The sequence below is a fragment of the Paramormyrops kingsleyae genome, chromosome 21 (genome assembly GCF_048594095.1).
Source record: "Paramormyrops kingsleyae isolate MSU_618 chromosome 21, PKINGS_0.4, whole genome shotgun sequence".
Taxonomy (NCBI): domain Eukaryota; kingdom Metazoa; phylum Chordata; class Actinopteri; order Osteoglossiformes; family Mormyridae; genus Paramormyrops; species Paramormyrops kingsleyae.
Window position 1 is genome coordinate 13,998,362 of NC_132817.1, and position 22,034 is coordinate 14,020,395.

General features: G+C 44.3%; 1 protein-coding gene and 2 long non-coding RNA genes across 6 annotated transcripts in view; 1 reads left to right on the plus strand and 2 right to left on the minus strand.

Annotated features, from left to right (window-relative positions):
- The first annotated feature begins 106 nt into the window (after positions 1–106).
- Positions 107–22,034, plus strand: part of LOC111836661 (uncharacterized) — a 28,504-nt gene continuing 6,576 nt past the window's right edge. For 2 of the 3 annotated variants that reach the window (XR_011984545.1, XM_023798148.2), the window contains exons 1-40: positions 107–298; positions 4,013–4,069; positions 4,347–4,436; positions 4,553–4,597; positions 4,948–4,992; positions 5,505–5,567; positions 6,019–6,072; positions 6,270–6,296; positions 6,607–6,675; positions 6,750–6,812; positions 6,948–6,983; positions 7,065–7,112; positions 7,239–7,313; positions 7,447–7,491; positions 7,815–7,877; positions 8,773–8,817; positions 9,709–9,762; positions 9,888–9,929; positions 11,577–11,658; positions 11,739–11,774; positions 12,040–12,216; positions 12,404–12,487; positions 12,561–12,644; positions 12,786–12,856; positions 13,035–13,223; positions 13,364–13,535; positions 13,749–13,841; positions 13,933–14,040; positions 14,156–14,250; positions 14,362–14,512; positions 14,841–14,948; positions 16,440–16,604; positions 16,728–16,814; positions 19,241–19,363; positions 19,440–19,535; positions 20,226–20,315; positions 20,382–20,521; positions 20,916–21,042; positions 21,185–21,274; positions 21,696–21,794. Coding sequence is in view for 2 of the 3 variants with exons in the window: in XM_023798148.2 (XP_023653916.2) it covers positions 209–298; positions 4,013–4,069; positions 4,347–4,436; positions 4,553–4,597; positions 4,948–4,992; positions 5,505–5,567; positions 6,019–6,072; positions 6,270–6,296; positions 6,607–6,675; positions 6,750–6,812; positions 6,948–6,983; positions 7,065–7,112; positions 7,239–7,313; positions 7,447–7,491; positions 7,815–7,877; positions 8,773–8,817; positions 9,709–9,762; positions 9,888–9,929; positions 11,577–11,658; positions 11,739–11,774; positions 12,040–12,216; positions 12,404–12,487; positions 12,561–12,644; positions 12,786–12,856; positions 13,035–13,223; positions 13,364–13,535; positions 13,749–13,841; positions 13,933–14,040; positions 14,156–14,250; positions 14,362–14,512; positions 14,841–14,948; positions 16,440–16,604; positions 16,728–16,814; positions 19,241–19,363; positions 19,440–19,535; positions 20,226–20,315; positions 20,382–20,521; positions 20,916–21,042; positions 21,185–21,274; positions 21,696–21,794 (3,478 nt within the window). In the remaining variant the exon portion in view is untranslated. The remainder of the gene's footprint in view (positions 299–4,012; positions 4,070–4,346; positions 4,437–4,552; positions 4,598–4,947; positions 4,993–5,504; positions 5,568–6,018; positions 6,073–6,269; positions 6,297–6,606; positions 6,676–6,749; positions 6,813–6,947; positions 6,984–7,064; positions 7,113–7,238; positions 7,314–7,446; positions 7,492–7,814; positions 7,878–8,772; positions 8,818–9,708; positions 9,763–9,887; positions 9,930–11,576; positions 11,659–11,738; positions 11,775–12,039; positions 12,217–12,403; positions 12,488–12,560; positions 12,645–12,785; positions 12,857–13,034; positions 13,224–13,363; positions 13,536–13,748; positions 13,842–13,932; positions 14,041–14,155; positions 14,251–14,361; positions 14,513–14,840; positions 14,949–16,439; positions 16,605–16,727; positions 16,815–19,240; positions 19,364–19,439; positions 19,536–20,225; positions 20,316–20,381; positions 20,522–20,915; positions 21,043–21,184; positions 21,275–21,695; positions 21,795–22,034) is intronic. The other variant, XM_072704186.1, reaches the window with a different exon arrangement.
- LOC111836672 (uncharacterized) lies at positions 6,582–13,098 on the minus strand. Of its 2 annotated transcripts, none has more exons than XR_011984547.1 (4): positions 11,557–13,098; positions 7,433–7,489; positions 7,047–7,263; positions 6,582–6,797 (listed from the first exon to the last, which is right to left on the minus strand). It is a non-coding gene; the product is annotated as an uncharacterized lncRNA (long non-coding RNA). The 2 variants fall into 2 exon arrangements; XR_011984546.1 differs by having other exon boundaries at positions 7,423–7,489.
- Positions 17,641–18,384, minus strand: LOC140581471 (uncharacterized). The gene is made up of 3 exons (XR_011984548.1): positions 18,277–18,384; positions 18,134–18,205; positions 17,641–18,030 (listed from the first exon to the last, which is right to left on the minus strand). It is a non-coding gene; the product is annotated as an uncharacterized lncRNA (long non-coding RNA).

Genomic DNA, 22,034 nt, shown 5'->3' on the forward strand with positions numbered 1-22,034 from the left:
CACATTGCGGCTTCATTTCCCGGCTCTCGCTTCACCTCCATTGCCATTAATCCCATATATTTCTTGTGCAGCTTCCCAGATTCCCACTAAACGCACAGTGGGCGGTTTGTGCGCACAGATCTGGGAGAGCATCTCCGCACCTGCTGCCGTCAGTTTACTCTTAAAAGTTACTTAGGTTCGCAGGTCAGAGCCCGGTTACGGAGCAGCGATGACCCGCTGGATCCGGTCCATGACAGCGACCCGGAGGGCGACGCTTCTGCTGATCCTGGGGGTTTTATGGGACGTTACGGCGAAGGATGTAAGCATCATGGTTCAGTTGACAATGCTTTCGGCACAGATCACGTTCAATCGTAAATTAGGAAAATATTGACATTGAAATGATTTTATCTGAATTACCTCACAAGCCGGCATGAGAAGTGCAGATTTTGGTGAAAGAATTCGTTGGGCTTCTTTTTCATCTGCTCGTGTCATGTTTCTGCAATCACTGTAGTATGGGTTGTAAGGCTGGGGATTTCCGTAAGTGGTTATAAGCCTACTATTAAAATACTAAGTCTATAAATGCAGATGAGTAAAACCATTCCGGGTCAACTGTTATATTATATTTTTAAATAATAGATTTAAAAAAAAAATGTTTAAAATTATTTATTTACTTATACGCAAATTACACAGCAGCCAGTTCCATGTCATATCTACACAGAATCAGGGGTGACATAGAAGTGGGGAACATTAGGTTGACTTGAAGGACCCCTGAGTGTGGGGGGCCCTAAAAAATTTGGAACATAACTGGATTAGTCTGGATTGGGGGGCCCAATATGATATGCTTTTATGGGGTCCAGAATCTCCAGCAACTGCCCTGCAAAGAATGCATGTGCTGCTCACTGCTTGTAAACTGATGAGATTCACTTACTGCTTTGTAGCCCATACTAAAGACCATGATGTCGCGTGAATGTGACTTGAATTTGCTGTGTCTGTCAGCTTCATTGAGGACTAGGCACCGGCAGGAAAGATTAGCTCATGAAGTGATAGTACGTCACTTCAGTTGTTTATCCAGCATCAGTAGATATGGCAAATAGTCCAATCAAACAAATGTTAAGCAAACAAATAAGAGATGATTTATTCTGACACCACTTATGCAACCTGTGACAAGACCTTGAGCTCTAGGTCCTGATTGGTTTCTTTTTATCTTTTAGGCAACACAGGGTGGGGTGCTAGACATTAATTCATAGACTGTCGTTTTTATAAATGTTGGTTTGTCTAACAAAACATTTGCATATAAGGTTATTTAGAAAATCTCAGACCTTTAGGTACAGAAATAGTCTGCTTTTAGCTTAAAGCATACAGATGTGCGTAGACAGACACTGGACATGCACTTACATTTTACAGATGTGTGCTTATGTTCCCTCGACTGCCCAGTAAACTGTTTACATCAGGGTTATTCAAATCACGGTCCTCGATGTCTGAGCACTGTTGGTTTTCCAGCCTTCATTTACCTGTCAGTCAGGTGTGAAGGCTCTGACCAATCAGAATCAGTAATTATTAAACTAACTACCTGGGAGAACTGAAAACAAGGCCTGGATTTGGAATCGAGGTCTAGATTTGAAGAACCCTAGTTTACATCATCTTCAGTCATGCAAGCTGCATGTGTGTCAGTCTGTTCTGTGCTGTGTTCTGAGGGCACCAACACTGCATTAAAACTGCTGCTGCCACTCAGACTGGCCTTAGGAGGAAAATGCACCTAGGGACAAGTCTGGGGAAGCCACCTAGACATGCATGCAAACATGCTGATTTTTTATTCCTCACACCATGTGGTGCTAAGATGACTGTTTACAGGGTGCATCAGTATACAAGGGGATACTTCAATATAATAGTATGTCAACATACAAAGGAATACCTACAGATCAGGAAAAAAACAAGAGACCACAGCTAAATTTTTACTTTCACTCATTTCTCAATTTATGGGTATGCTTCTGTGTAAAATATAATTTTTTATTTGCAAACTCCATTTTTGCTCTTCCCTGTTTCTCATTAATGAAGGGCTTCTTCCTTGCTTTATGGGTCTTCAGTCCTGCTTCTAGGAGCCTGATACGAACTGTCCTAGCAGTGCACTTCACACCACTTAATGTTTCCCATTCCTTTTGAAGATCACTACAGTAGATGTCATGCTCTGATTCATGAGGCACTGTCGGATAAGTTGACGGCCATCTCTGGCATTAGAAAGTCGCTTCTGCCCTCTACCTGGCTGGTTTCTGGTCGTTCCCACTGTCTCCTGTTTAACATTGCTCTTGTTTACTGCGGTCTTAGAAATTTTGAGCCTGGAAGCAGCCTGTCAAATAAAAGTACTATAAAAGTAAAGTACTGTGCAAAAGTCCTGGGCCGTCAAAGAAAATGTTTAATGCTGTTTATCTGGGTGGTAAATATATTTGCTCAGAAAAACAATTTAACATTAGAACATATGCAAAGTAAAAGTAAAACAATAAAAAGAATTTCTTCTGTTCTCCAAAAGGTTGGAGACTATATGAACACCGCTTCAGTTCCCAAACCTCTCCTCAGGGGCAACTCAGCCATTCCATGTACTAGTTAAATTTCACACCAGCTCAGTTAATTCATTAATTTAATTAAGTCAACAAAAGTCAATGAGGTATTGATTATCCATCCATATGAGGTGTGTTAGTGGGCAAGTCGAAAAATACATGGGTGTATTGCATGGTTGATGTAAATACACTGGCGCTTTTAGAAGAGGTTTTGATATGACTAAGCTGGCTTTGATGCTTTGACGGACATCATTTTATGGCTCTACACCAACATGAAGATCTTTTGAACATCATTTTCTTTGGCAGCTCAAGACTCTTGCACAGTACTGCACATCAATATAAGAGGGAAATTCCACTCCATGACAGGCAATTTTGTGTTAACAGATATTCATATAAACAGTACAAGGAACAATGCTAAGGATTTTGCACTCCGAAGCAATATCTGTTTGAAAGGCAAGAAATCATGTGACCCGGATTCAGTCCCGAACGCTATAGCTCCACTGTTTGAACAGGCAAAAAAATCCTCGTCTTCAGAGTTCTTCCACATTTCTACAAAGCTGACAACACTGATCCAGCATGTAACGCATTACTGTGAAAAAGTCAGTGATAATATGTTTGTCAAGTGTGTCAGCTTAATAATTTCAAAACCTCTTGTAAAGTCATCCCAGTGTTTCTAGCAACCATCCAATACACTGAAGTATTTTTTGACTCGAGCACCACCCCACCTTGCATTTCTAATCAATACCTCATCGAGTTATTTAACTAATTAGGTTCATTCATGAGCCGGTAGTGAAATCTAACAAATACATGGAACAGCTGAGGTCCCTCTGAGGAGAGGTTTGGGAACTGAATCAGGTTCCTCTAGCTGTCCAATGAGGTGTCAGCAACTATTTGGAGAACAGAAGAAATTCTGATTGATTTTTTTTTTTTTTTTTTTTTGCGTTACTGTTAATTTGCAATAGTCTTAAACATTTTCTTTGACTAGCTAAGGCTGTTGCCACATGCACAGATTGACTTTTTCTGATCTAATATATTCCACGTACACCTTCAGACTTACTACAGTGAAGCACAGATGTAATAATAGAGTGTCTCATCACTGTGAAGAAGATCAAACAATTCTTTTGTTTTGAACTATTGCTGGGGTAAATTCAGGACGTGGTCTAGACTGGTTCCTTGAGTGATTCTACTGTCTCAACCTGCATTGGGGATAGTTGTGGTGGTTCTAAATGGTTTATGGGACTGTTCAGTACATTTCTCTCCTAACCAGTTCTACGCTGCATTCGGAAATGCTCCCAGCGGCTCAGCTGAGGCAGGCTGTTCTCTCAGTCTTTATCAAGTATGTTTGGGAAAAGGGAAAGGCTTGACTCCCGGTGTTCATTCCCACAGCACTTCTCAAAACAAACTGCTTTATCTATAACCAAAGGTCTCACGTGGGTGGAGACCGTCTGCTATTCTGAAATATTGTATTGACGTGTTTCTAGGTTTGCGTGTGTAATGGGAAGCCCAGATGTCACTGTGACCAAGTCAAAGGCAACAAGGTAGGGTGAGATTGTGCTGTTTAGCAATAACTGCAGGTTACAGAAATACTGAAAAATGTGGACTTAATTGGGTCTCAAATACCAGTTAGAATGAATAGGGCTCAATGTTTCATTAACTGGGGTCAGAATCATCTTATTTCATGCCACCATCGAGCCAGTTTTCTGATTCTGATTTGTAAGGTTTACATCGATTCACAAATGTCTCCCCTTTTGGAGAAATACCCTTCTGAGATCTTCAGAGAATGAAAGGGGTGCTGACCTGTCTCTGTCCGCGTAGGGTGAGAAGGGATACCCTGGTATCGACGGCCCTCCTGGTTTGGTTGGTTTTCCAGGTAAAGAAGGCCACCCAGGGCCACCCGGCCTAAAGGTATTAAACCATCTCCTGTGAGCACTGTCTACAATGTACATGTCTACAGCTTTGGTGTATGATGTGATACAAATCCCGGAATCTACAGCCCACTTGGTTGTTGGCTTCTCCTCTAGGGCCACATCGGTCAGCCTGGAGATCAAGGACCCAAAGGCAGCAGGGTGAGATGTAGCCTGGTTATTCAGTTAATATACTTTGTTTAATATTTATCGCCAGTGTATACAGTGTGTAGTAATCAATGCCTTAAGCAGATGAATAGCAATACAGACCAACAACCAAAACAACCAAATACCCTGCATCCATTGATGGATGGATGGATGGATGGAGAACCAAATAAAACCTGTCATAACAGCATACATAACAGCAGTTTGATGACTAGTACATTTGGTTATTTTGTGGCCTGTGACTGTTCCTGGTACCAGATAAAGAGATATGAAGTTCCCAGTGTGCATCTTGGGGAAATGTCCTCCTGTTTGCCACCATTTATTATGAAGTTATTGTTCTGTCCCAGGGAATTAATGGAGATCCAGGACATATGGGGACTCCAGGACTGCCGGTAAGAACCTCCTGTGATTTCTTTACATAATGTGCACTTCCTAGAAGCTTTAACGTTGCTGTCATTCAATGAATGTACCTGTGGCTGAACACTAGGGGGTGCTGAGAAGACACGGCATCCCAAGAGCTCCAGCCCTCATGCCTTTAAAGAATGTTAACACCAACATATATATATATATATATACATACTCACAGGTGCTCACAGAGCAGCACTAGCTTGTCACCTTTTTCTTTACTGTTATAAAAATTTGTCAGTTTTATGGTGATTTAATTTCTTCTATTCTCATTTAAGATTTACCTTAAATTCATCCAAGACATTTATTTTGCAACCAGCATCCCCCATTTTCATTAAGATGATTAATTCAAAGAAACAAGAATTTTTTAATTTCCTTGCTTTTCTACGTTCTTCATGTCATTGATGCAAACTTGCATTTGATTTTGTTCTTGTGCCATTCCTCTTCTTCTTATTATTATTATTATGATTTTACATAGTGGCAATACATTTGTTTGTAGGGTTTGCCAGGAGTACAGGGTGCCCCTGGAGAACCAGGCCATCCCGGATGTGACGGCATGAAGGTAGGAACGGTGCATCGTGCTTTGTGCGCTATCCTGATAGCCTGCGTGAACTACCTCAAAGGCACCTCATAGCCTGTGTGAACTACCTCAGAGGCACCTGATAGCCTGCGTGAACTACCTCAGAGGCACCTGATAGCCTGCGTGAACTACCTCAGAGGCACCTGATAGCCTGCGTGAACTACCTCAGAGGCACCTGATAGCCTGCGAGAACTACCTCAGAGGCACCTGATAGCCTGCGTGAACTACCTCAGAGGCACCTGATAGCCTGCGTGAACTACCTCAGAGGCACCTGATAGCCTGCGTGAACTACCTCAGAGGCACCTGATAGCCTGCGTGAACTACCTCAGAGGCACCTGATAGCCTGTGTGAACTACCTCAAAGGCATTCATATATACACAATAAGAGAACTGGGAATATATGCATTCATGCAGTAATAGATATTTGTCTCCAGGGGGAAAGAGGCCATCCAGGACCTCATGGGGATCCTGGGCGTGACGGAGTGCCTGTAAGACTTATACTGGACCTTTCTATCCATCTGTCATTGTTCTTTGTATTCCTCTTTGGTGTAGATGGAGGTACAAGTAAACATGTTCATTCAGAAAACATAACCTTGTTGCTAAGAATAGAGGGTATATTAACTGCATTACAGTACATAATGTTGAAATGTTTACCACGTTAATTCTCACCATTGTGTTTTTTAAGGGTCGTCCAGGGCAACCGGGTCCCAAGGTGAGTTTATGAAAACAATATACCATCCATCCATCCATCCATCCATCTTTCAACTCCGTGTTTCATGTCTTTTTTCCATGTGACATGAACTGTGCATTTGTGACCATGACCATTGTGACCATGTCTTTGTGACTGTGCATTTGGATGTATTTAGGCTGGATATTTTTGATCAGTTTTCATGGATACTTGTCCGTTTTTTTTACGCTTTTGAGGTTTGGAGTTTCAAAATTGAACAACAATGGGAGCCAGTAGGCTTCCCACAGATACAGGTGTGCATAAGTGTGCATTCTCTCGCCGGATGTCCCTACAGGGGGACTCCAACTTATCCTCCGTCGAAGAGAAAGGTCAGCGTGGTGCTCCAGGTAGTTATGGTGCTAAGGTGAGGACAGCTTTAACTCCTGTCATCCAAGACGTCCCTCCTGGTACTGTCAAACCCTCTGGCCTGGTTTTCAGGGCCAAACAGGACCACCGGGGGCTCCTGGACCCCCTGGACCGTCAGGGCTGATGGGCACACCCGTGAGTGCTGATCAGACACAGTAATTCATGCCATGCAACACAAAACATGCACCCTACAGTGCCAGCCTTAGATTAACTGTCAGTGTGACAGAAGGTGAAGGCATGCTTGATGCTATCTCTGCTCCTATATTCCAGGGAGCAGGGGGGCTGCCCGGTGCCCCAGGAGTAAAGGTAAGCTTACTACCACTGACTCGGCTGATGTGTGGAGGTGACAGTCTGTGAGATGTGTCTAACCTCTATGTCTCTGTTCAGGGTCTGGAAGGGAGAAGCTCGGGTATCGCAGGACCTCCAGGCCAAAAGGTGGGAAATGACAGCTGAGATTTGAGTCAGAGAGGCAATTGGAGTCCCTGCCCAGTCCTGTACCACCTTGGTCATGGACCAGGCTGGACAGCGCTACGCATCACTTCCTATGATTCCGTTGTACAGGGGAAACCAGGACCTCCAGGAATTCCTGGGAGGAAAGGAATGAAACTGTATGCAACAGGCTTCAAAGACCTACAGGTATGAAGACCTATGGCTGCAAGGCCAGGTGAAACACAGGGAGAGTGGGAATGATTAGATTAGTGTGGGTGGAGTTAATTCATAGTGGGAGTGGTTTCTGCAGACTGACCTTCACTGACCTCTGTCATCGCAGGGGGACCCGGGTGATATAGGTGAAAAGGGCGATCCAGGGTCACCTGTAAGTACATTTGGAACATTAAAGCTGCAGAATATTCCAGAGCCAAGCTATGAATAATGAATTACTTGTGCTTCAGTGCTTAATCTTTTTATATCCCCGACATGACAAATCATAGTATCTGCAAACATTTTTTGAAAGGTATACAAAAAGTACATATGTAACGCAGTTCTGTATAAAGTGTTTATAAACTGGAATAAACTGCTTAAATTATGATAATCGTCACACAAGACTTCAGCAAGTGTGCTGTAATTCGCCAACGTGAACATGCTGCATGACGGTATGTATGTTTAACTTTTGAAGTGCGGCGTGCTTCACTTTCATAGGGTCGTCCGGGAAACGCAGGACATAAGGGCACAAAGGGGGACGAGGGGGAACCGGGACCTGAGGTACATTCGCCTATGAACAGGATGAGATGCATGCATGTAAAAGTATGCAAAATTAAGTAGTGCTTTATTTTCCATTTGCAAGTATAGGCACATTGGTATACGTCTTCTATCTGATGCCATCTTGCTCTGTTTTGAGACATATACACATAAACAGTACTGTGCTTAGGTCTCAGTCAAAATGTTTAAAGCTATTTATCTGGGTAGTATTTGTGTATTACCTCAAATTATTTAAAAACAAAATATTTACGCAATTATATGTAAAATATATGTAAAAATACAATTTAACATTAGGACAGCAAATTAACAGTAACACAATAAAAACCTAACAAGAGATTCTTATGTTCTCCAAAAAGCTTCTCATGTCTTGTTGGACGGCTAGAACAACAGCACTTCGGTTCCCAAACCTCTCCTCAGGGGCACTGTAGCCATTCCATGTGTTCGTTAAATTTTACCACCAGTTCAATTAGTTAATTTAATTAGTTAAATGTCTCAGTGACGTATCGATTAGCCAAACAAGGTTGAGTAATGGTTGAGTCAAAAAATACATTTTGGATGGTTGGTGCACATCCAAGGCTTTAGGAGAGGTTTCAAAATGGCTAAGCAGCCACACTTTGAAGATCATTTACTTTGACTGCCTAAGATTTTTGCATAGTACTGTGTACAAGTGAGAGAGAAACTTTAGGTCAGAGCACAGAGTCAGCCATTAATTCAGTACCCCGGAACCATTTTGGGCGGGAGAAAGACGCACACAGACACAAAGGCCCAACCTGCTTAGTTACACATCAACTGAGGCTCTAGGCTGAGTGAGGTGTGGGAATGAGCCACTCAGTATGTCACCATGAGCTTGCAGAGCACGGTAGAGAACTTCATGCTTGAAGTGCAATTTCTTCTACAGGGAAAACCTGGGAAGGATGGCAGCCTTGGAGACGTTGGCAATCTGGTAATGCATACTTGGTGATGTTTGGCCTACAACCATTACAAGATTAAATATGGATTAGGAGGAGACAAGATTCATTAACCTATAATGGTCTCCTCATAGAGCTGTCAGTCACCTCACATGACTCTCAGTCACAAGAGAGAGCTGCCAGTCACAAGAGAGAGCTGCCAGTCACAAGAGAGAGCTGCCAGTCAGCACACAGAGCTGCCAGTCAGCACACAGAGCTGCCAGTCAGCACACAGAGCTGCCAGTCAGCACACAGAGCTGCCAGTCAGCACACAGAGCTGTCAGTCAGCACAGAGCTGCCAGTCAGCACACAGAGCTGCCAGTCACTACACAGAGCTGTCAGTCACTACACAGAGCTGTCAGTCAGCACACAGAGCTGTCAGTCAGCACACAGAGCTGTCAGTCAGCACACAGAGCTGCCAGTCACTACACAGAGCTGTCAGTCAGCACACAGAGCTGTCAGTCAGCACACAGAACTGTCAGTCAGCACAGAGCTGCCAGTCAGCACACAGAGCTGCCAGTCAGCACACAGAGCTGCCAGTCAGCACACAGAGCTGCCAGTCAGCACACAGAGCTGTCAGTCAGCACACAGAGCTGTCAGTCAGCACACAGAGCTGCCAGTCAGCACACAGAACTGTCAGTCAGCACACAGAGCTGTCAGTCAGCACACAGAGCTGTCAGTCACTACACAGAGCTGTCAGTCACTACACAGAGCTGTCAGTCACTACACAGAGCTGTCAGTCACTACACAGAATTGCCAGTCAGCACACAGAGCTCTCAGCCCTGTCAGTAACCTCACTGAACTAACAGTCCTGTCAGCTGCCCATCACTGAGGTGTTTCAGTTTTCCATTGAAATAGAACTGATTGTATTCATTGTGGTCCTGTAGGGAAGCAGAGGAGATTGTGGCTTTCAAGGATTCCCAGGGGAATCAGGCCTGAAGGTCAGGGGTCGCTGTGCCTTATTCGCTTTGATGTGTCTGATGCAAGGTTGCCTTGTCCTCACACTCTGTGCATATGTATGTGTGTTTGATTTTGTGTATAACACTGTCCCTCTGTGAGCCTACAGGGACAGAAAGGCAATCAGGGCCCAAGAGGTGACCCTGGAGATGTGAGTAGTACCACTGCAATTGCACTACCGTAATGGCACTTTTCCACTGGCATTCAGAAACTGAGCCATACCTGACTCACTTCAGTTTTGTAATGCAGAAGGGTCACCTCGGTGTTGCCAGGTTTGGAGAGCAACAGCGACATAAACCCAAAGAGATGCTTATTTACTGTTCAAGCGGTATTCATGATTTATCCATCCATCCATCCTGGGTATGACGTTAATCTACATCCAGCCCTGTAAGGAAGGAAGAACTTGGGGGTTGGTGGCAGGATTGGTACGCCATCCTCTGGAAAAAACTCACACTGGTCCATTTGGACTGGTGTGGTGCTGAGGTATCGTCTGCCGCATGGCTGCACATAGGTTCTCATGCCTGAGGTGGTTTGTCATGTGGTGGATGCAGCAACATGCTGAAATGAGTACATTCTCTTTACCTCTCCTCATCCATCCATCCATCCATTTTCTGCTGCGTATCTGGGATCGAGTCACTGGGTCAGCAGTCTGCCCAGACCTCCCTCTCACCAGCCACCTCCTCCAGCTCCTCCAGGGGGAATACCAAGGCGGTGCAGGCCAGCCGAGATATATAATCTCTCCAGCGTGACTTGGTCTGTCCTGGGGCCTCCTCCCGGTTGGACATGCCCCAAACACCTCCCCAGGGAGCCATCCAGGACGCAACCTAGATAGATGCCTGAACCACCTCAACTGGCTCCTTTCAATGTGGAGAAGCAGGGGCTCTCCTTTGAGCCCCTCCTGAATGTCCGAGCTCCTCCCCCTATCTCTAAAGCTGAGCCCAGGCACCCTGCAGAGGAAACTCATTTCGGCCGCTTGTATCCGCGATCTCATTCTTTCGGTCATTACCGAGAGCTCATGACCATATGTGAGGGTAGGAACGTAGATGGACCGGTAAATTGAGAGCTTCGCCTCCTGGCTCAGCTCCCTCTTCACCAAAACAGAATGATACTATGTCCTTATTACTGCTGACGCTGCACCAATCCGTCTGTCGATCTCCCGCTCCCTTTTTCCCTCACATGTGAACAAGACCATGAGAAATTAAACTCCTCTGCTTGAAGCAGTACCACATCCCCCACCAGAAGAGGGCAATCCACCATTTGCCGGTCGAGAAGCATTGTCTCAGACTCGGTCGCCTCACTCGGCTGCAAACCGCACCAGTGTATGCTGAAGGCCACAGCCCAATGATGCCAACAGGACCACATCATCTGCAAGTATCGTCCAGAGCCTATCCCAGGGGCTACGGACACAGGGCAAGGAACAACCCAGGATGGGGCTCTAACCTATCACGGGGCACGCACACACGCACATCCATGAGCAATTTTGGCAATTTGAGTGTGGGGGAGGAAACCCCATGACATGATGGGGAGATCATGCAACACGGAACCCTGAACCCAGATCGCAGAGGTGTGAGGCAACAGTGCTCATCACTATGCCACCTCAACAGTATAATCATATAATCATGTAATGTTTCCTATTAATGTATATTAAAGCTATTAAGCTATGTTAAGATGTTACATGCCGTTTATGAATGCTCTGTCAATGCATTATGAAGGTGCACTGAATGTTCTATGAATGCATTATAAAGGCATTTTAAGTTACAGTTAATTAAAAGCTTTACCCTTCAATCTTCTTAAACAGAAGGTAGTACTTGACAGAGCCCTCAAAGGACAGCCTGGATTGCCTGGTGCACCAGGTCAGCAAGGCCTTCCTGGCCGCCCAGGTATTATTACCGGACTCCTCTCCATGCCTGTCAGCCACACCTGAAGAACTTGGGCATGAGAACTTTGCCTTATGTTTCAGGTTGCACTGGCCCACCTGGATCTCCAGGACTCCCAGGTGCTGTGATCACAAATCTGCTAGATCAAAGAAATATGCACTCACTTTTACAAATAGCACTCTCGTACGTTCACATAAACACATATGTATGAACCAATAAAGTATCAACCCATCTGTGCCCTGAGAGGCATTCAAGTCAAAGGCCCTGTATTTTGAAAAGTAAAAATGAAACAAATTTGTGATCCAAGATAATATTTGATATATGTCTTTGGGGGTTTTCAGAGAGAAAGGTGTACACCAATGTTTTCTCCATCTCTTTTTGCAGGCCTGCGTTCTGTTCCAGGCCCTCCAGGTCCACCTGGGCCTCCAGGCAGGCTGGGCCCCAATGGAGATAAGGGTGAACCTGGTGTCCCCATTCAAGGCACTCCAGGGAGAGATGGAGATCCAGGAGCACCTGGAGAACCAGGAGATCCCGGCCAACCAGGCCTTGTTGAATGTATTGGTAGCCATTCAGCTAATACTCTCTGCCATTATATACATAAGTGGATGATGGTGTCTTACTCATCAATGAACAACCTATTACCCATATCACAGGCAATCATAATTGGCAACCTGGTCATTAGGGATAGTCAAACAGTTCTCTTTGCTTGTAACAACTCATCTTAATGGTGGACCCTTCTATTGCAAAGGCTTCCGGAACGGCCAAGAAGGACCCCCAGGGATCAAGGGTTTGATCGGCTTCCCAGGAATGCCAGGAGACTCAGGATCACCAGGTTTGTCTTATGTATGATGTTTTACTATGTCACTAATAAGAGTACAACTAGATGGTTCCATTTTGCTGTATAGGACAGGTCGGTGAACCATGCAGATGTGATTTAAAGACAACGATATTTGGCCTTCAGGGAAATCCTGGCCCTGCTGGACTTCCAGGTAACTGTTTTTTTTTTTTTTTTTTTTACATTTAACTACTCTTACATTCAATTTCCAGCAAAATAAGGCAAAAATAACACTGATTCCAACTGCACATTTAGTGATTGAGTTCTGGACCCAGCACTGTCTATGTTTCTCCAGGAATGAACGGTCATCTAGGACTAAAGGGAGATAAAGGAGTTAAGGGACTCCCAGGGTCCCATGGACTGCAGGTAAACTCACCTGAGATGGTCCATGGTTCTTCTGCCAGACAGCTTCTTCCTTAAACAGTGTTCTTTCTGGAGCCCTCAAGCACACATCCATCTAGCATTTAACACTTAGCATTCATGTCAAGAACAAGAAAGCAGGTCAGTCATGGCTTCTCTGCCATTATCTCTGTACTCATCTCAGGGCCCGCAGGGGATTATGGGTTATCCAGGCCCGCAGGGATGTAAGGGAGATGATGACATTGAACCTGGATTTGGACTGAAAGGGGACAGAGGACTTCCAGGACCCCCAGGAACATGTGGGCTACATGGCAAACAGGGGGTACCAGGTCAACCGGGGGGCAAGGGTCTGCCAGGGCCCAAGGGTAACTTGGTAAATACCCCCAGTTCTCCCTATAAATATTCAAAAAGTGATTCTGTATGATCCAACATACAAATGTCTCCCAACATAATATTGTTGTATAAAACCATACAGTAATTACAAAGCAGCATGATATAGTTGTGTGTTTGCAGGTCACATGGCCGGGTCCAAAGGGGCAACAGGGCCTTCCAGGAAGGCCTGGCACTCATGGACCAATGGGAAAAGAAGGGGATTTGGGTCCCCCAGGGGTTGGACCGCAAGGTTATCCAGGGCAGATTGGAAGTTCAGGGGTAGATGGTCCTCCAGGACTACCTGGAGTGCCAGGTAAGAATGACCATCAGCTCCACCTGTGAACATCTCCAACCTAACAACAGCCCAACTGAGACAGTACATATGCAAAAAAGAAAGAAAAATATATGAAACACACACACCTCCACATGTGAGCAATGAGTATAGTAAGTCAGTCACACCTCCACCTCAATTAGGCACCAGTGCATATGTCACATGACCCTGGTGCTAATACCACTTTCTGTTTAGGAGTGAGAGGGGAACCAAACAGAATTAACATCAGCCAAGGATATCCAGGTCCTCCAGGCTTCAAAGGTCTACCTGGAATACCTGGTTTACCAGGTGAATGAGGGAATGGCAGTATAACTGTTGTAGTGCATGATTTCTTAAAAAGACACGCAAAAACTGGATTGAATTGTCCATGACATCACAGGAGCCCAAGGGCACTGGGGTCCCCCTGGAGATCCAGGGCTACCTGGCACTAAGGGGGAAAAGGGAAGAATGTTATCAGTACAATATCCTGGGGTCCCAGGAGTAAAAGGTAAGAAAGACATCACACATATTGCAGTAATTCACAAATAGTCTAGCACCTAATCTCATCATCGTTGGGTTGATGTCTGTGGACTGACTCACTAACCTCCTGTTTCTACATGCAGGTGAGGAAGGCACACCTGGGAAGGCAGGCATTCCAGGAATTGGCTTACTGGGACAACCAGGAGCTGCTGGTTTTCAAGGGCCTCCAGGGTCAAAGGTTTGCATGAATCCCTCAAAAGTTATTCCATTTTGTGATTTAGGGTTAACCATGGGTGGGATTTCTCCCCAGGATGACGTAGGGTTAACCATGCATGGGATCTCTCCCTAGGGTGATATAGGGTATGGACTCCCAGGTAGGCCAGGCCCCCAGGGACCAGCTGGCAGCAATGGGGATATAGGGCCCCCAGGTGATATGGGCCTTCAGGGCTTGACTGGACCTGCTGGAGCCCCAGGACATGCAAGATCACAGGGGGTGAAAGGTAATGTTCACTCATATACCAATTTTCACACTCACACACACTCTAGTGCCAACATGATGACCTTAATCCCTACCCAGCCCGAACCTTAACCATGAGTAACCAAACGAAATACACATACATCTTTTGGCATTTTCAGTTTTTTGATTGCAGTTACAGATTTTTAGTAAATTGAATTTCCCCCTCTGGGACCAAAAATATTGGTCGCCATAATGTCAAAATAGCAGATTCACAATCACATTTTGGGGACATTTGGTCCCCACAATGTAATGTATACCTGGACCGCACACACACATACGTGATGACTTTCTGTTTTTCTATGACTCTCCAGGGGTGAAAGGCTCAGTTGGGCTACAGGGTGTACCAGGGCCTCCAGAGCAAGGTTGTCTACAAGGGAAGGATGGTTCTTCAGGACTGATGGGAGTGCCTGGCCACCCAGGTATGTGAACTATACCTGTAAGTGCATACTCCACATGCCAATAGCATGCTAAGCATCTAGCCATGAAGCATCTTTTATGCAATTATTAGATAAGAACTGGCTGCCATAACAGTGAACAATGAAAAACTGTTGTGACACCTGGCCATTATATCTACATGACATCCCATTCTAAATCCATAGGCCTAAATATGGAGTTAGTATGCCCTGTGCAGCTATAACAGCTTCGGGGAAGGCTTTCCACAAGATTTTTGGAGTGTCTGTGGGGATTTTTGGCCTTTCTTCCAGAACATTTGTGAGGTCAGGCACTGATGTTGGACATGAAGGCCTGGCTCACTATCTCCATTGTAGTTCATCCCAAGGGTATTCCATGGGGTTGAGGTCCGGGTTCTGTGCAAGCCAGTCAAGTTCTTCCACATCAAACTTGCCCAACTGTGTCTTTATGGACCTTGCTTTGTGCACTGGGGCGCAGTCATGCTGGAACAGAAAAGGGCCTTCCCCAAACTATTCCCACAAAGTTGGAAACGTAGAATTATCCAAAATGTCTTGGTACGCTCAAGCATTGAGTTCCCTTTACTGGAACTAAGGCACCGAACCCATGAAAAACAGTCCCATACCATTAGCCCTCCTCCACGAAACTTAAGTTGGCACAATGCAATCAGATAGGTCACGCTCTCTTGGCATCTGTCAAATCCAGACACACCCATGATGCCAATCAGAGAACTATGATTCATCACTCAGAAGAACATGTTTCCACTGCTCCAGAATCCAGTGGCAGTGTGCTATACACCACTGCATCCAACACGTGGCATTTTGCTTGATGACATGATAAACACACTATACCTATGATCTCTCTCAAACTCATTTACATATATAATCTATACAATAAAGTTGCAGTTATATATTACTGTTTGCTGCAGTTTTTCAATAAATTAAATCAGCAGGAGTTTATTCTTACATTGCCACTGTAACTTCTTTTTACCTACAGTATCTAACTGTTTTTTTTCTCTTGGCTGTTAGATTTTTGTCTTCATTATTCTTTTAATGCGATTTTTATGTCTTCTACTTTAATATATCCCTGTGCTTGGGTAAAGCACTTTGAAATGTTGTGCATCTATATTGTGCTATATAAATAAACTTGACTTATCTATATGTTGCTGTCATCGAGAAAATTTTTAATTTTTGTGATTAAGTTAAGTCATCCTCTAACTTCTAATCATGTCTATTCCTGGGGCCAGTTTCAGAAAGCAGGATTTCTTTTTTATCTGGATAGCTTGTTGAATTTAAGGTACCCCAGATTAAATGAACTTTATCTTTGTTCACTTATCTTCATTCACTACCTTAAATCTAAGTCATCCAGCTAAGCCAAAAAAATCATGCTTTCTGAAACAGGCCCCAGGTCAGGTTTGCAGGGTTATTGTCATCCGGCATGAAGTACATAATTTAGCCATTATAACAGTGAAGGTAGCTATGCTCCGTCTGTCTCTGATGAAGGTCAGAAAGGGTTGAAGGGGTTGAAAGGAGATCCAGGTCCTTCTAGCACTACACAGCCAGGTCCCTCAGGGCCTGCTGGACCTCCAGGCCCCTCCATACCCGGGAACCCAGGAACCCCAGGCTTGAATGGGTCCAGAGGGCTTGACGGTCTACCTGGGACTGCAGGTAACTTTCAGTCAGAAACACCAGATTAGTACAACATGTTACTCAATACCTAGCCTGGATTCCAGGGGATAGTGAAGGCTGTGTTTAATTTGTAATCCTGGGGGACTGAACCTGGATCCACAGGCTGCAGTGGAGAACCGGGTCCAGCGGGGACACCAAGCTATGGGCCAGATGGTCAACCTGGGTCTAAAGGAGCACATGGGCCAAAAGGTATGGCTCTATTCCCACCCCAGTATCACAAGTATCACACCAGTCCCTCCTTCTGTAGCAGTCTCTCTATATACACACACAGTAGTCCCCCCCCCCCCCATGTCTGTGGTGTCTGTTATCCACAATTTACTGCAGTCCAGAAAAAAAAAAAATTAAGTGTTACAGTATGTTTTTTCATTGTTCCTTTGTCCTTTGAGAGTTATTAAAACATTATTTTAATTGCTCCGTCATCCCTTTATACATGATAGTTTTTCATTTTTCGCTTTATCATCTCTTGAGAATTGAGGTAAAACCTTGGAATCTCTTTCAATGGAGAGAGCACAGTACTGTAAAATAATGTACAACATACTCTATAATTACTGCATTTAATGTTGATAATCTCTTACTGCGTGTAATTTATCAAATAAACTTTACCATATCTATGCACATGAAAATCATGGTATACAATGGTATCTTGACCCACAAACAGTCCTGTTCACAAACAAATCAGGTTACGAACCAGATATTCAAAAAAAAAAATTTGTACCGGTTCACGAACCGTGTTTCAGGCTGCAAACACACAAACATCTCCCAAAAGGGTCCATTGAAAGCACCCCAAAGAACCACCCGAAACACGAAGAAGTGTACATTATGCCCAAGAACTATATCTCTTCAGAGGTCGAATATCTGAAAAAAGGAACAAATAGAGAGAACGTTCCGTTATAGCGGTACCTTTCAGTGATTGATAAACATGTTTGTGATGGTTTTTAACAGTCACACATCTACACATATGTAGCCCCCCCCCCCCCCCCCCAACCTCTTGCCCGAGGGCGCACGACTACTTTGGCAAAGAACACAACTACACCACCTTGGGCCTCTCACCCAAGGATATAACCACACGTGTACCCCCCACCCAATGGTTCTACCAGTAATTAATGCAGAAACATGATTTACAAAAGAAACGAGGGACGTTTATTATAATACCACTATATAGGTGGACAAGCTATTAACCATGAAAAAGTAACACAGGTAAAAACCAGGGACCACTGCTGGATCTGGATTCCCCGCATAGCACCCGGGCGGGGCGGAGGCTCTAACTGTGGGGGGAACACAAACACATCCAGGAGTGAACAAGGCAGCCAGGCAAAGCGTGGTAGCAGAGCAGGGCAAAGTGGCAACTGAGCAGCGGCCAAACGGCAGGGCAGAGCCACAGGGCACAGCGGTAAAGCAAAACAGCCTAAAAGTAAGAATAAACCCCATCAGCACATTTACAGCTAATCACATTACCTCGGAGGTCACAAAAGACCATCCTACGTTACCGCAAATTATGTTTACTTTACCCAATCCGGACGATCAAGATTCGCTCTCCCCCCATGACGCTCCATACTCGAACGCCCGTACTCAATTAATACCTACAAAACATGCAGGAATTAAGGGACTGCTTCATATAAAATAACAACAAACGAAACCATTTGTCTCCTACCTTTCACCCGCAAACCTCGCAAATACCTCCGCTTTAGTTAACACAAGTTGGCACCGAAACACTTGCCTATGCCAGTCTGGGCATAACCCTTACGACAACGAACGGTACACCAACTAACCGCATAACCATGTGTTTTAATAGCCGGATGTCTAAAGACCCGGATGTCTTTTAATTAAACTAAAAAAACTGCACCGGTAGAGAGCCACACCCCAGCGATTTAAGTTTGCATGCGACCACCAGGGGAGCGGCAACTCGCCTCAACATACTACCGGTCACACATAAAATTACAGTACTTAATTAATAACATAAATTATAAAGTAACTCCTATTTAAGTCTTATATTCTCCATTCACACATAGTAGCAACAGTACAGCAAACAGTTGTGTTTACAGTACAAAGAAGTTCATCGCCATACAACACGTGGCATCACGAAATGTACATAAAAAATTTTGCCATATAAAAATTATGTACAGTATAATAAAAAAAATCACATTTTCGAAATAACTGTATTATTTTTGACTGTTACTCAGTCTTTTAATGTTAATTGTTTAGTTTTTTGGGGGGATGTTTTGTGGTTACTGAATCCTGGTTGGATAGCTAGATGAACACCGCTTTAGTTCCTAAAGCTGTCTTCAGGGGCATTTCAGCCGTTCAGTATATTTGTCCAGTTTTTCCACCAGTTCTCTTAATTAATCAACTTAATCAGTTAAATAACTCAATGAGATATTTATAAGCCAAGCATAGTGTGGTGCTTGAAAGCTTGAGTCAAAAGACACTTGCTGCAAATACTGGAGTAACTTTTATAGAGGTTTTGAAATGGCTAAGCTGCCATGCTTGGACATACATAGTATCCCAGTCTTGAAGATCATTTAAACATCATTTTCTGTGGCTCCCTAAGACCTTTACTGTATATTCATTTATACACAGAAAATAATGATGATTATGAAGTTTGTTATTCCTGACAGGATCTTCAGGCTTTAGTGGTCATAAAGGTTCCAACGGTGCAGTTGGCCCAGATGGGGATCCTGGTTCTCCTGGACCCCCAGGTCGTCCATCCACTGGGCCCCCAGGGGACGCTGGACCTCCAGGTCAGAATGTAAAGACCACGGGTAGGATGCTGCCTTTGGGTGATGTGTTGTATGCTGAGTTTTGGATTTCTGATAGGACCCGTGGATGCTACTGGACCAAAGGGGGATCCAGGAATACCAGGGATCCAAGGGCCCAAAGGAAAGGATGGGGCCCCAGGAAGAGTGTCTCAAGGTATGGCCCCCTCCCCCCAAAGTACACACATAAACAGATACTATTATCTGAATGCATGTGTGTTTGTGAGACTGTGTGTGTGTGTGTGTGTGTGTGTCTGTGTTAGTCTTCTAAAACATCAACGTCGTTGCACATCCATTATTAGAAAACATCCTTACACAGCCATCAGTGAACGGTTTAATGTTTTCAATGGATTTATGAGGTTTGTTATCAGGGAACGTGGAATTACGTGATTTTCTTAACATGTTTTCCAATGTTTTCCAATCTCCCTGTTCGCTATATTCAAAGAACTTGGTAGGTTATCGACAGCTAGTTTAAATGTATGGATATAATCAAAACTTTGTCTTACTGTTTTACTGGCTATCAGCGTCAAGCTGATAGTACATGATGTAAAGTTATCCCTATAAGCGACCATCATGAATGCAAGTTTTAACTTGTGCAAACAAAAACACTGTAATTTAGCTTGACAGCCGTATCTGATGCAAACCTTTTTCTGACTTCTCATTGTTCAATTAGATGACTACTCCTATCATTAAACAGAGAATAATGGGCGTATTGCTTCTACAGTAAAGAGTCACATGGACATGCTCGTGATTTCTTTGGAACTAAGAGTCAGTGTCAAGTCCCGACAATGATATTGAAACCTGTGTGTGGATAAATGTTGACTGTATTGGGGATGCATGTATTCAGGACTCAGAGGTGATCCAGGTGCCAAAGGTGTTCCGGGAAGTCCAGGCAGTGTTGGTCTCTCTGGAGCTCCAGGCTATATGGGCGTACCAGGTGAGTGTCACACACACACCCACACACAAACATATACCTCAGGCTTACAGGAACCCCATCTCCCAGGTCCACCAGGCATGAAGGGGGGGACGGGGAACCCTGGATATCCTGGTCCATCGGGGGAACCTGGCACATCAGGTGCAAAAGGAGACAGAGGAGAACCTGGCTATGCAAGACCTGGTCCAGCAGGACCACGTGGACCAAAGGTACGCCGACCTTCAAGACTGATTGCCAAGGCTATAAACATTAAGGTCATATTGAAAACACAGGCACTAAACATATTCATCAACAACAGCAAGAACGAATTTGTCTGAGAAACTCCAAACCCTTTTCAGAATTTGACTGTGATCTGTGACAGCCACCATGATCGTGGTGATGATGATGATAGTAACAATATTAGCCATGATGATTATGCTATTTATAATTATGATGTATAATCAGCACCCTCAATCTTCATCATCGTTGTGGTGGTAATGATACTGATAGTGGAGATGATGTTAATGAGCCTAGTGACAATGTTTGTAATGATAACAGTATTGATGCTGATGAGAATGACGTGGTTCCCCCCCTCCCCCAACACACCCCACTTTTGCTGGAAAGGGAGAGCCGGGACTCCCCAGTACCTCAGGAACCAAGGGGTCCAAGGGAAATGCTGGGAGCCTGGGACCTCCTGGAGTTCCAGGGAGACCTGGAGATGCAGGGAATGTGGGACCAGCTGGAGATAAAGGTTTCCCCTCCTTCCTCTTTGTTTACTGCTGAGACAAAGTTCTAATAATGGTCAAAATCCTATTATCCTGCATATAACAAACACCATGAGAGTAGTTGTCAGGATCACTTAAGGTCCTCCCTAAATCCCACCCTCTGTGCAGGATTGCCAGGCCTCCCTGGACAAAATGGCTCAGATGGTCCTACTGGTCCTACTGGTCTTCCAGGCCCTACAGGGCAATATGAATCTTCAGGTTGGGAAACTCATCCTTACAGTTCATACACTTAAAAACGCATTTACAGCCAAGCTGAACAATATCTGCTTCTTTGTATAAATAACATGTTATTAAACAAACGTGGAAAATAAAAATCCAAACTAAGATTTTGTTCCAATCAACCAATTGAGTACTCGGTGACTGTGATTCATTATACTCAACTGATGAGTTGAAACAAAATCTTGGTCTGGATTTTTATTTTCTGGACCGGAAACTTCCAACTGTGTTATTTTGTATCACTAAATATAGGCGATGAAATCATTAATATCAATTTTTAATATCAAGCAATATATAAGGCTTTCTGATGCATCATTAAGGTGCATTTCAATAATGGGATCTGGAGGAATGAGGTAAAGTATAGCAGGCTGACAGTCTGTCTAAACTCTGCATCATGATCAAGGACAACCTGGCATTCCTGGAGTCCCAGGCCCTCCTGGAATGAAGGGAAGTCAGGGACGTGATGGGGTACCAGGGCCACCGGGACCAAAAGGAGACACAGGTCATCTACTTTAATTCCTTTCCTGAGATCTATGGAAAAGTGGTAATAGCAGCCATCCAGGGCAGGACTATCATCAAGGTTCCTTTAGTTTCAAATTTTAAGTAGCTCAAGTGAACGTCGATGTGCTCTGTGAGCAACGAATGTGACTGAATAGACAATCGAATGCTATGTTGAAACTTTACCTCGAGAGCAAACTGAATTTTTCCATCAAACATGCTGTGGTGCTGCGTCAGTCAAAAG